The sequence below is a fragment of the Pyrgilauda ruficollis genome, unplaced genomic scaffold (assembly GCF_017590135.1).
Source record: "Pyrgilauda ruficollis isolate IOZ18807 unplaced genomic scaffold, ASM1759013v1 scaffold182, whole genome shotgun sequence".
Lineage (NCBI taxonomy): Eukaryota > Metazoa > Chordata > Aves > Passeriformes > Passeridae > Pyrgilauda > Pyrgilauda ruficollis.
This window is the reverse complement of record NW_024517207.1, coordinates 392833-405306: the sequence shown is the minus strand read 5'-3', so window position 1 is coordinate 405306 and position 12474 is coordinate 392833. Positions and strand designations below refer to the sequence as shown.

General features: G+C 41.3%; 1 protein-coding gene across 1 annotated transcript; it reads left to right on the top strand.

Moving 5' to 3' along the window:
* The first annotated feature begins 191 nt into the window (after window positions 1–191).
* Window positions 192–11319, top strand: TMEM41B (transmembrane protein 41B). The gene is made up of 7 exons (XM_041464657.1): window positions 192–463; window positions 2254–2371; window positions 3375–3503; window positions 5113–5206; window positions 6047–6151; window positions 7937–8075; window positions 8531–11319. The coding sequence occupies exons 1-7, from the start codon at window positions 382–384 to the stop codon at window positions 8698–8700; spliced, it is 837 nt and encodes a 278-aa protein (XP_041320591.1). The 5' UTR covers window positions 192–381; the 3' UTR covers window positions 8701–11319.
* Window positions 11320–12474: the final 1155 nt, after the last annotated feature.

Sequence of the window (12474 nt, the reverse complement as noted above, 5' to 3'; positions counted from 1 at the left end):
GCCGTATTTACCAGTAGTGAGCGCACTCCCGTTACCGTATATACCCGCACGGGTACGCCCAAAGCCGGCGTTACCGTATTTACCGCCACTAACCCGCCACCGCGTTTCAAGGACGTGGAGCCCAACACGTGCTCCCGTACACCACAGCAAAGCCGTAATGCCCCGAGAAAAGCGCATGCGCCGTGCGGCGGCGGGGGCGGGAGCGCGGCCGCGACCCGGTGGGGTGAGGAGAGGAGGAGCGGCCGGTCCCGCCTCCTCCTTCTCCTCCTCCTGCCCGCGGTTGCCGGTGCTGCCGATCCCGCCTCCTGATCCCCGCGGCTCCCGGTGCCGCCGAGGCCTGCCCCGGCCCTGACTCGCCGGGCCCCGGGGCGCCGCAGAGCCATGGCGCAGCGAAGGGTGGCGGAGCGCGGGCCTTGCCAGGCGGCGGCGGAGAGCGCCAGGCACCAGCGGCAGCTTCTGGAAGGTGCCGGGGGCTCGGGGCGGCGGGAGCGGGGGTGACCTCGCCCTGGCATCGGACGGTGCCCGATGCGGGTGTCGGTGGCCGGGACGGTGCCCGTGCGGCTGCCCGTGCCTCTCGGCGCCTCGGGCTCCGGCCCCGTCCCGCGCGGGCGCTGGGGCGGCCGGGCCGGGCCCCTCACGGTGCGTGTGGGGTGAGGCGGCTCCCGCCCCTCGGCGGCCGAAATGGGGCAGCGACCCCTTTCCCTTTTCCCTTTCCCCGTGAGGCAAGACGCGTGGTTCCATGTCTGTATGTCTGTGTGTGTCTGTCGGTGTTATTCCACTACTGGCACGCCTGAAGTAGAAAAAGTGGAAGCGGCAGAAAGCGCAGTGGGCTGAGTTTTCCTTTTTCCCCCCTATAAATTGCTTATTTGTTTATTTATCTATAATTTATTTTGCTCCTTGGACAAGGTGGTGTCAGAACAACCCCGGTTACAGGGCAGTGGAGCAGGTTGCCCGGAGCAGGTGTGGAGCCTCCCTCAGTGGCGGTACTCAGGAGCCGTGTGGATGCGCTCCTGTTCCTGGGATGGCCCTGCCTGAGCTGGGAGGTTGGACCCGTGACCACCGTGCTCCCTTCCAGCCTGGCAGCCCTGTGATTCCCTGGTTCTAATTGCTTTGTGGATGCTGCCTTTGGCCTCGGCTGACCCAGTGCACACCTGTGGGGTCGCGCTGACCTTAAACCTAAAAAACCCTTACAGCCGATAAAATTGCCAGCTCGCCCAGCGGTTTCGTCATCCACTCGCTGCATTTCACAACAGTGAGGTGTCAGCGTGACCCACTTGAGTGCTGTGTGTTGGCATTGTAGTTGTGCCAGAGGCATCTGCGAGGGAAAACACAGCCTCGGCTCTTTGTGTGTTCTCCAGGTGACCCTGGGTGTGAAGCTGGGTGAGCCTCCAAGTGCCTCAGGAGAGAGTGGTGTACTACATGCGCACATACACTGCCCGGTGTGGATGCAGAGAGTGTGTGGTGTTCATTTCAGTTCTAAATTCTTTATGTGTGTAGTTACATTTGTGTTAATTGATATAGTGCATGAACGTGGTCATTTTGATAAAGGTCTAAAACACAGAAGTGGCCTACAGTGTCATTGTGTCACTTACTGTACTTCCATTGCTTCCACTACACAAGGACTTAAAGGCTAATAAACACTTATGTATATATATACTTATGTATGTATATCCACATGAGTGTAAAATATGTGTAATTCCCAAGACTAGCACTTTATATCACAGGCATGTGTGTGTTTGTGTAGGTTTCCTCCTAATGAGTGTGTCTTACCTAACTGGCTGTATCTGGTAGTCTTTCATTAGAGGAAGAAAAAAACCCCCAAAATCTATTAGTGAGCAGGTTTTTAAGTTACATTTTACATCCTGGAGATTTAACTTCAAGTTGACTCTAGTTAATTAGACTGGCAGAAGATTTCTGGCAAAAAAGAAAACATATGTATGGCTTACGTTGTTCAACTCTGTTTTTTCTCTTTATAAATGTATTTATTAATTGAGGCCTAAGTTATTATGGATTGTAGAAGGTGAGACTTGTGTGGGATGTTTTCCAGCACAAAAACTTCAAAGTTGTTTGAAAGCTTCCAGGGAACGTGAGCAATGTGTGCTCTTGAAAGCATTGGTTGGAAGATGAGTTTACTTTAATATTCCTTTAAAGGATAAGTTTGAAATCTGTTGTAAGTCATGAGGGATTGTTTTTTCTTGATTTGTTTTGCTAGTGCTGGGGTTTTTTCTAACTTTGTTTCATGTTTAATTTCAGGGAAAGCTCTTGCAGAAGGTGGATCAGCTCGGACGTCACTTCTTATTTTAGTGTCCATCTTCTTATCAGCTGCTTTCCTTATGTTCCTGGTATATAAAAATTTCCCACAACTTAGTGAGTAAGTATGTTATGAAAGTTTAATTTATCAGTTTATTTGCTTTTCAATATCAGACTGTAGAGGAGCCTGCATGGGGATATGGCATAAACTTGGAGAATTGTTCTTGATTTGAGGTTTCTGTGGCACAGTGCAGAGCCCGTGTTCTGAGGTGTTACCCCCTGGCACATTATCAGTGGTAACTGACTCTGTTCTTAGCCACCTTCAGCTGAGAGCCAGAGTGTGTTTGGTTCAGGCTGAGTTCACTTGAAACTTCCTTGTGCCTTGGTGCAACTGGAAGCTGTCACCAAAAGGGGAAATCCTTCCTTCCTAGCTAAACTTAGCCTTCTCTTTTTCTCCTTCTTGTTGCACCCAGTACTTGTGTTGGGATGGCAGGCAGGCTGACAGGTGGGAGCCCGCTTGTCTGACAGCTTTCTTTTTCATCACTACTTTTAGTAGTTCAATTTCTGTCTGATTAACTTGCTCAACAAGGTCAGTTTGCAATGGCCCATCCCTAAACCTGATACAGAGGGAGCAAAGACACTCAAGTGTGCTGCACCAGATTAAGGTGTGACATGAGATTTTGCCCTTAGAACTTTCTTTGTTTGTGAGGTGAAGTTCTGCCACTCCTGCTGCACTTCAACTGTTCTGACCCCAGCACTGAGGCAGCTGCAGTTGGTTTTGGCTGAAACGTTGGCTGCTTTCACTTGCCAAGGTTTGGTTTGCGCAATTTTTTCTTTTCCATCAGCACTTGGTAAGAAAAAAGACCTAGAAAAGAAGCACATCATTGTACTGAATAAAAAAACCAGCTTGAAAATATCTAAAATTGGGGATTTTCTAATATAAACCACACTGTAAATATTAGGTGTTCATCTGAGTATATTATTACAATAATAATCATGGTTTGTTTGCTGAAGCTGTAATTTAGTGTTGTAGTGTATCTAATTATCTCTGTATTCAGTAAGTAATTGTACTACACTGTTTGATTATATTTCCATCATTCCTGCTTTTTTTTTTTCCTCTTCAGAGAAGAAAGAGAATGTATAAAGGTTCCTAGAGATATGGATGATGCAAAGGCCTTGGGAAAAGTCTTGTCCAAATACAAGGACACATTTTACGTTCAAGTGTTAGTGGCTTATTTTGCCACATACGTTTTGTATCCTTTTTCTGATATAAAGGGCAGCTTTGATGTAGTCATGCTTCTCTGAAAATGAAAAATACAATTTGATAATTTCTTGGTCATGGGTGAAGTTTAACATACCTAGGTGTGTCTACAAAGAGACAAAAATGTTTTAAATTTTTGGAAATTTAAATGCATTTCTCTGTGTATTTGGCTTGGTCTTACTTCAGTGTTAAGATAACTTCTAAAATAAAGTGATTTTTGAGGTAGAAATTACTGTTTATTCTAAAAGAAAACTGAGACTACTGCTTTGCTCTTCTTTAAGACATTCAAAGTTCCACATAAGGATAATTTATAGACTATTTAGCAATATTTCTGAAGGAAAGTATTTTGAGCCATCTTTCATCTCTGCACTGCCCAAATTCACAAAACCAAATCTGTTTTCTTTTAGAGAGATAAATTTCTGAAGTGCTTTCTGTCCAGGGAGACACAAAGGCTACCTATGTTCTATGTTGACTTCTTTTTCCTGAGTGCTGACTATATTAATTAATCATTAAGCACACTCTTAACTGGAACACTTCACTAAAGGTTAATAACTTTAAAGCTGTATAAGAGGTTTGTGTCACAGTTTTAATGCAGGAGGCTTTTGTAACTCAGGAGAGTCAGCACTGAACGTGCCATTAGTAATTATCCTTCAGCTCATTCTTCCCAAGTATTCCACAAAAATAATTAATATTTCCCAAATTATAGATCTAGGAAGAAAATTAAAATGTTGGTTTATATATTAACAAGGAGTGGAATAAATTGGCTCTTTATTGAGCTGCTCTAGCAGTTCTAGATGTGATGACCTTTACTGTCTCAGCAGCAGGCTGTGGTCAGTTTCCAGGCATGGTACAGTAGTTACCTCTGAACCTTGACATGGCTTAGCAAAAGCTGTCCTGGTTATAATGGACTCAGGAAAATTATTGGGCTTTTTAATATTTCAGTCAGTTCAACTTGAGTAAAATAGTGTACTGGGTTTTTTTTGCTTTATTACTTTTCTATCCAAAGTGGACAATGCATCATAGTCTCAAGTATGCCTAGCAAGCGTTAGGTCCAACAACCTGCTTGCTTATGCTGCAGAAACCTAATTTTTGCCTTTTAAAATTTTTTTGACTGAAATTAGTGATCAGCTATTGTAGTTAGTGATCACACCAAGCCTATTTGTAAGGAAGTAATAGCTGCCTTCATACATTTCAGCCTTCCATGAAACTTGTGCTTATGGGCTTGGACAGGCCTGTGAACTTTCCAGAGAATGTCTGAAACTGCACATCTCTAGTCAACAGGGTAAAATCAGAAGTGTGTGTTTCCTGGAAGTCACAATGGATCCTCTGTGGCAGTTGTAGCACAGATAAAGAGAAAAATGTACTCAGCTTTTATTACTTTGTGACTTATTCTTTGTACGTGTGGTGAAAGATCTACATCTTGTTGCTCTGTGCTTGAGCTTCTTGTGCTACTGCACAAAAGGTTTTTTTGAAGTAAGGATCTTGAAAGGCCCTGCCTATTTATGCTTTTTCTAATGGTAAAATGTATCCTGACTGCTTATAAAACTAAGAAGTATGTAGCTTTTTAGAAACGTGTTTTTCCTTAACTAAGATTCATCCAGCTTGCAAACATTTGCTATTCCTGGGTCTATATTCCTCAGTATCCTGTCAGGGTTTCTTTATCCCTTTCCACTGGCCTTATTTCTTGTTTGTTTGGTAAGTATGGAAAGTAGCTTGTGAGGGCATATATTTCTATCCATTTGGAATACAGCCACACATCTGAGCAGCTTCCTGCTGGAAATGATCAGTCTGAAACTGGCATACACTTCAGTTTCCAATGAACTATTGAGTTCTTACTCAGCTCTGCTCCAGGGATGGCATTGCCCACAAAATTCACTGTAGCACTGGGTGGTGATCCAAAACACTGAGCTGTTTCTCCAGGTTTTCCTAATAATGAAGACATTTGAGTGTGAATCAGCCAGAGTTTCCCATACTCTAAATTTGTTTAGCATCTGCCAGAACCCAGTTGTAATTTCACTACACAATTACTCTGGTTTTATTATCACACTGCAAGATACATCTGTTTTTTAACTGGCTTAAATATGCAAGAAGTTTAGTTTAAGGTTTGAAATGTATGTTATCAACAAGCTCTTAAATATGTCATGGGCAGAGGATGCAGTGATAATGAGCCTTAGTATTGAGAAGGTAGGGAGGACCTATTCAGTTTTTATTTTGAATTTCTTTAATGGCATTGTGCCTCTTATTTGCAAAGCTTTCACAGTTCAAATTCTTAAAACTGCAGAAGCACTCAATATTAACTGATAAATAATCAATGTTGTCTGCTTTGAGTGTTGAGATTGATCGAAATGCCTTGGAAATAAACTGTCTTGGGTCAACAACATTCTTAGGGAGTGTGTCCATACTGCTGGGGGAGAGCCCTAATGGAGGGCTCCATGGAAACCTGCTCTAGCCAGGCAGTGTAGTTAATACAGACACAAGGCTGACATTGAGTAGAGTTTCTGGTAATTTGTTGTCTGGGTTTGGTTTTTTTTTCAGTGCTCAGGACTTGGAGCTTCATTCTGCTATATGCTGTCGTACCTAGTGGGACGTCCCGTTGTGTACAGATATTTAACAGAGAAAGCAGTAAAATGGTCAGAACAGGTAAGGTTTGTAGAGATGCTGGAACTTATTGTACAAAATGTGTCATGGAATAGTGCGGAAAACTGGGAAGTCTTGTGCTCATGTATCCAGTTACACAGAAGGGATTCTGGAAGCATTCCTGATTTTATGGTGTTTCCCATGAGAAAGGTGTTCTTACCTAGGAAGTGTTTGCAACTGATCACCCCCCTGGTTTGTTTTGTGTCAGTAGGAAACCTCTCCAGTTTCAGGTAATTTCAAGTAATTGCTCTCTAAGCATTAGCGGTAATGAAAGTTGGGTTTGTATTTTTGTATTGGAGGAACCTGTAGCTGTATGTCTGATTGAAAAACCTTAATTTGAACATCTTATTGTAGTTGGAGCATTTAGAAACATTTTCTTAGAGTATCTGGTAACATTAGTTTCAGCAAGTCTTGATTGTGAGATGAACCTAAAGGTTCTGCAGTATAGAAATACAGTGTGAGTTGTATTGGACCTTATGTGTCTTTAATTGATACTCTGAAACATTCAAACAAATTTTTATTTTTTTCAAGTGTGAAGCACATGTACTCTGTTCAAGAGTTTTTTGAATCATAATAATGCTGTAAACTTGTTCCTCATTAAATAAGATATGGAGCTGTGTCTGGCACAATTGACCTTGTTAGATTTTATAGTACCATTTTGACTCTTGACCCAAGTAAATCTTAATATTGCAGTATAATCTTGAGGCTATTCTGAGTAGCAAATGGTTACTATTGCCATTAGTAGAACTGAATATGTGATTTAAAATTGCATGTGCAGCTCATAGCTCACTGTTTCCAGGTTAATTGGACTGTATCATGCTTACCATGCTTGCATATTGAGGTTAAGGCATTTTACATGCAGCGTTAATATTTAAATATTGTACTTTGTTAAGGTTTAAAAAACCCACGGTGCTCCTGATTTTAATGTTACAGTAAAATCTAAATTTGTCTGAAGCTGAAAAACAAGGTTGTGACTGGGGTGAGCTGCCATGTGAAATTTCAGGTGGAATTACAATCAGACCAGGTTTGTTTTCAACTGTATGAGGCTTAAGCTTAGTGCAGGTCTGCTAGGATAGGCCAGAATTGTGGATGCTCAGCTATCCTTGCAGCTTGGCTGGAGTTGCACTTGCTGTCTGAAAGGGCTGATGTGCAGGGACAGGCTGGAAGGAGAAGGGGCTTTGTAGTAGCGTTGGTGGAAGGAGCTGGGCTAGACCTGAGAACATAATAAAGGCTGTAAATGAAGTTGGAGCTGCTGTTGCTCCTGGTAAATGTTCATGCTGGGCACTGTAACCTCTGGGGACACAGGCTTTGGAGCTGTGCTGGGAGCAGCAGCCACCTCATGAAGTTCAGAGCAGTGATCTGGCTGAGTTTCCAGGTGAGGAATGTAGCTGTGTTTCAAGCTTGATCACAAGTTAGGACAGAATGGCTTGGGGAACAAACTTCATTTCCAGTTCCTGGAAAAGCTTTAGGAATGGGATGCCAGGCTGGCTGTGGTGGCTGGGCTGTGGCTCTGCCTGTGACTCCTTTGCTGCTTCAGTTGGCTGAGTCAGTCAGACACATCACTGCTCTGCCACACACAGCTATTTCCAGGCTGATCTCAGTGTATTTGACAGGTGACTCACTAGACACTCTTTCCCACATCACACATTTTAAACTGATTTTTATGTTTGCAATGTGTAAATGTCTACAAAATATAGGGGGAAAAACAACCTCTTGAAACCTCTATGGTTGTCTATTTTGAAGGCAGGGTTTTTTTAACCAAAGTTTTGTTTGGTTTTGTTTTGGCAGGTTGAACGACATAGAGAACATCTCATTAACTACATAATATTTTTGAGAATAACACCTTTCCTCCCCAACTGGTTTATCAATATCACATCTCCTGTAATCAACGTGCCATTGAAAGTGTTTTTCATTGGCACTTTCCTAGGTAAGAATTGTGGCTGGTGAGCCACAGTTTGGAGTGGCCAGAAGAAGAGGTATACACTATAGCTTTTTTAATTGGCTTTTTTTTGCACATACTTGTTAATCTGATTAGGAAACAATCTGGTGTTTTTCCTTTATGAACTTTATTAAAAAGTTCATTATTTTTCCTTTATGAAAAGTCAGTTTGTAAAGAGAGAACTTGAAATCTGAAGAGTCTAAAAAGCAGAGATTATTTGCTTAATTTCCTGTATATGAGTTTGTATTAAAAATATTAAGAATGGCTTAAGACTAGTTTTTTGGATAAAGGTTTTTTATCTTTAAATTCTGCATTTACTGCAGTCTCTAAAAAAAAAATACAAGACAACAAAATCTCAACATTGTGGTATTAAAATTTGCATGACTGATTTTTAAGGCTTTTTTACCCTAACAAGGTGTTTTTTCATCCTTTCCTTGCTCCAGGTGTAGCACCACCGTCTTTTGTAGCCATTAAGGCAGGAACAACGCTGTACCAGCTTACAACAGCAGGGGAAGCTGTTTCCTGGAACTCTGTTTTTGTCCTCATGATTCTAGCCATCCTCTCCATCCTACCAGCTCTCTTCCAGAAGAAGCTGAAAAAGAAGTTTGAGTAAGGATCAGACTGGACCAGAATTTCCCATACTTCATCTCAGGATCAGCACTTCTGATATTTGTATATTTGCTTTTCTATTGGATCTTAAGCAATTATAGGGGAGGTTTGTGATTGGTAAGAATGTCTTTAAATGAACACATGGCCTTAAACTGAAGGAAATGTGTTCAGAAGTGTACTGCATATAGTTTTGTAACCAAACACCAGTGTTTTACTTTGGGATGGTGTGTGTGGCCCTCAGGATGAGGGAGGTGAGAACACAGATGTAACATTTTGCTCTAGTTACATGCAGAGCAAAAATTGTGATGTAGACATATACTACAGGTGATGCTCTCTAACACTTGCAGGAACAATTCAGTCCAACTTTGTAACATTCTCTGTAGGCTTGCATGTGATCTGGTCTGAGAGCATTTCTCACTAACAATATTTCCCTTCTTTTTTGCCTTGGGGAGTTTCAAAATAATGTAACGGTGCTCACTGAGAAACAAGGGTTCTTTGCAGTACTTTAACTACAATGTTATTCTCATCCTGGTTGTTTACTTCTATTTATTAGTGCTGTATGGAATTAAATACTTGAACCTACATCTGCTTTACTTACTGGATTAACAAAGGCAAAGTGTCACTTCATTCCCTCTTGGTCCCTGCAAAGTTTTATTCTGGGAGCAGATACAGGAAGGGAGGGAGCAGCTTAGAATTCTTATCTTGGCTAGCTGATGATTTTTAAGTTGTAATTTTCATTTTTTAATGTTGATTATTTTGCCAATATTTCACTTGCATAGATTTATCTTGCCAACTTAAGAAAGTGATGGTATGATTATATAAAATTTGCAGTTTTCAAGAGATTTAAAAACGCTTAAGCAGTGTAATATTACCATTTCTCAAGCAATATGTAAAGAGTATAAAATTTCTCATTGCAGCTTGATTAGCTGAAAGAAATGTCAGGTACACAAATGGTGCAGTTCCTATCAAACAGCTGATCCCAAATAACGTTCAGAGCACCGTGGAACAGCAGGCTCTCGTGTCGGTGTGTATAAAAACGGGGGCTCCGTTGTCTGCCCAGGCAGTGACCAGCCATGACTCACCTTCAGTAGCAGCCTGTGCGTTCTCTCGGTAAGGTACAAGGTACCTTCCCCTGTGCTTCCCGCCGTGGTTGTTGGTTGTGTTGTCAGTGGAACCCTGTCAAACGAGGCCCTGGGCACTGAGGAGCACGTGGGTGTTTTACCTGACTGAAACCAGTGCTGCTCACGTGGTTGAAGCTGATGGCCCTGCAGTGTCTTGCTGGAAAGGGACTCAACACATCAGCGTGTGCTCCAGTTCCAGGGTTTATTTGTCTGTGTCCTCTGTTAACTCGTGATCATATCATAGATCTTCAAGATGTAAGAGAACAGTTCATGAATGTGATAATGTAAAAGGTACTGACTCGTACCTTTCAAGGGTTTATTCATTTTTGTAACAATGTTAATTGACTGCTTTGTTTCATCACAGTATTACTTGTAAATATTTAGTAAATATTATTGATACACCATTTGTCTTTTATTTAAATCCAGGCTGCACAGTAAATGCTATTTTTTACATAAGTATATAAAGGAATTTATATCAGTTCTGTTTGCAAGTTTACTGTAAGATCATTCAGCTCTAGAAATTCTTTTGTTATTTAGAATTTACTCTAAAAGTGTACTTTGGCATTTAAAACTGAACAATGATTACTTTTATTGCTGCCATTCTAATCTCCAGAGCTCCTCTACCCAGGGGATTTATTCCATAGTAAACCTGGATGTGAATTGAGCCATGTGAGCAATGTCCCCCAGACTACTGAGTGTGAAGCTGCTGTGGATTTACAGCCTGCTTTTCTGCAGAGTTAACTTCTCATGCAGGTGAACTCTCAGAATAAATTACCTACCACTTATTTTACAGTGGCTTTTCTCAAAATCTGTCTCAATTCCTGGTCAGTTACAGAAGCTGCTGTAACATCCCTCCCATGCCAATGTTTTGGTGGAACCTTGTTGCTAAAGAAGGAGCTGAACTCTCTTTCAATCTAACGTGACTCTTGCTATCACTTGACATTTTCACTGGCTCTGTTTCACTGTGGAGATGGGATCAGGCTTTGTTACTGAAGACCTATTGTGCTTCAGCCACAAGACTGGCCTCTCATCACAATAACTAAAAGCCTTAAGACCTTAAAAAGGTTCAAAATAGGGTTCTTTACTTTTTCAAAACCTTAGGATTTTTTAACCCATCCCTTCTGTGTTTATCTTCAGCTGCCAGCAGTCTGAGGTGCTTCCCTATCCCATGAGGACTTCTGAGGCTTGTGCAGAGTAAGGCAGGCCTTGTGGAAAGCAAAAAAAGCACTGTGCTGTGGGGTACTGTACTAGCCTACTCTTTCCTTTAGGGAATCCAGCAAGTGATCCAAGAGATAGCCATAACATTTTGACAGAAGAACAGTGGCTACCATGAAACAAACCAGGATATCAGAAAGATGTAGCTTTGTTTTTTAATTGCAAGGGATTTTTGAGCTGTTAGGTGACCTGTTTATCTTTTGGAAGTTTTTTTGTGATACCTGCATGACATCATTACTAAGTGTCTCTTGCCATTTGATAATAAAGCTGTTATATAAAATCTGAAATGCTGTATTTTTTGAGTATAATGAAGCATTCTGAACTTCCCACTAGGCTGAGTTTTTTATTAATCTATTTAAAAGGGCTGCGTTCTTCTTAAATGGTATTTTTAATGACTGATTAAAAATTAAACTGAGCTGATGACATCTGTAGATGAGATTAATTCTGTTTCTACCTTTATTTCAAAATAAGTAGGTAAATTTGACTTCCTTTTATTTCTTAAAATAATTTCTCACATGCAGCAGTAATTTTGAAAAGTTTTTGTGGTTTGCACTGGAAGGCAAGTGTGTCTAACTTCTGTCTGTTCAAATACATGTATTTGCACAAAGTGCCTTTTTTTTCTTTAATCCCTTGTGGAAAACCCCTGTGCCAAAGTTATTGCAGCTTCATTCACCTTCCCTTAATATTCTGTCAAGGCCAGTTTATGGTTTTTCTTCTTTGTATAGAAAACTTGCTGAAAGAGTAAGATAGAAGAGGTAAAAGTGAAAAATAAGAAGCTTTTGTTAGTGAATGATGCTGTTATGCAAAGTCAAAACATGTCTTTTGTTTTTAGGCAGCTGAAGATTTTTGTGTGTTTCTGAGAATTATTGTCATGTGTAGTTTCCTTATGTCATAGTGTAGAGTTTGGGAACCCTATGGTTTAGTTATGGCAGTGCTAAGAGGGAAATGTAAAAGGGTTTGGACAGGAAAGCAGGATCCAGAGCCACTTTTTCAAATTTCCATCAAAGAGAAGTAAATACTCTGACTATTTTTATGACCAATTGATGTCTTGCAGTGGCAGACATTTATAACTCTCAGCTGGTGGCTTTATAGCTCCAGGTCACCCAAACTGAAAGAAGTTACAGCCTTTTAGTACTGGCAATTAATATAAATAATGGCATAACATTAATAGCATACATTTACTAACCTACCATAACTCCCAGTTCTTAAAAATGCTCCACCTCGTGTGATAATTCCCATTTCCTTGTTTTATGGTACACAAGGAAGAATGTGGGTCTGGATTATGAGAGCTCAGTTAGTGACTGGTGTATATGTGAGAAGCTCATAAAAGCTCCTTTCTGTAGAAGGCCTTCCAAACACAGAATTCTGCTCCTGTGCAGCTGTGGGACTTCAGGGGTCTCCCCATAGCCTTTAGAGGTTCCTAGGCCCTCAAGAGGGCTGGG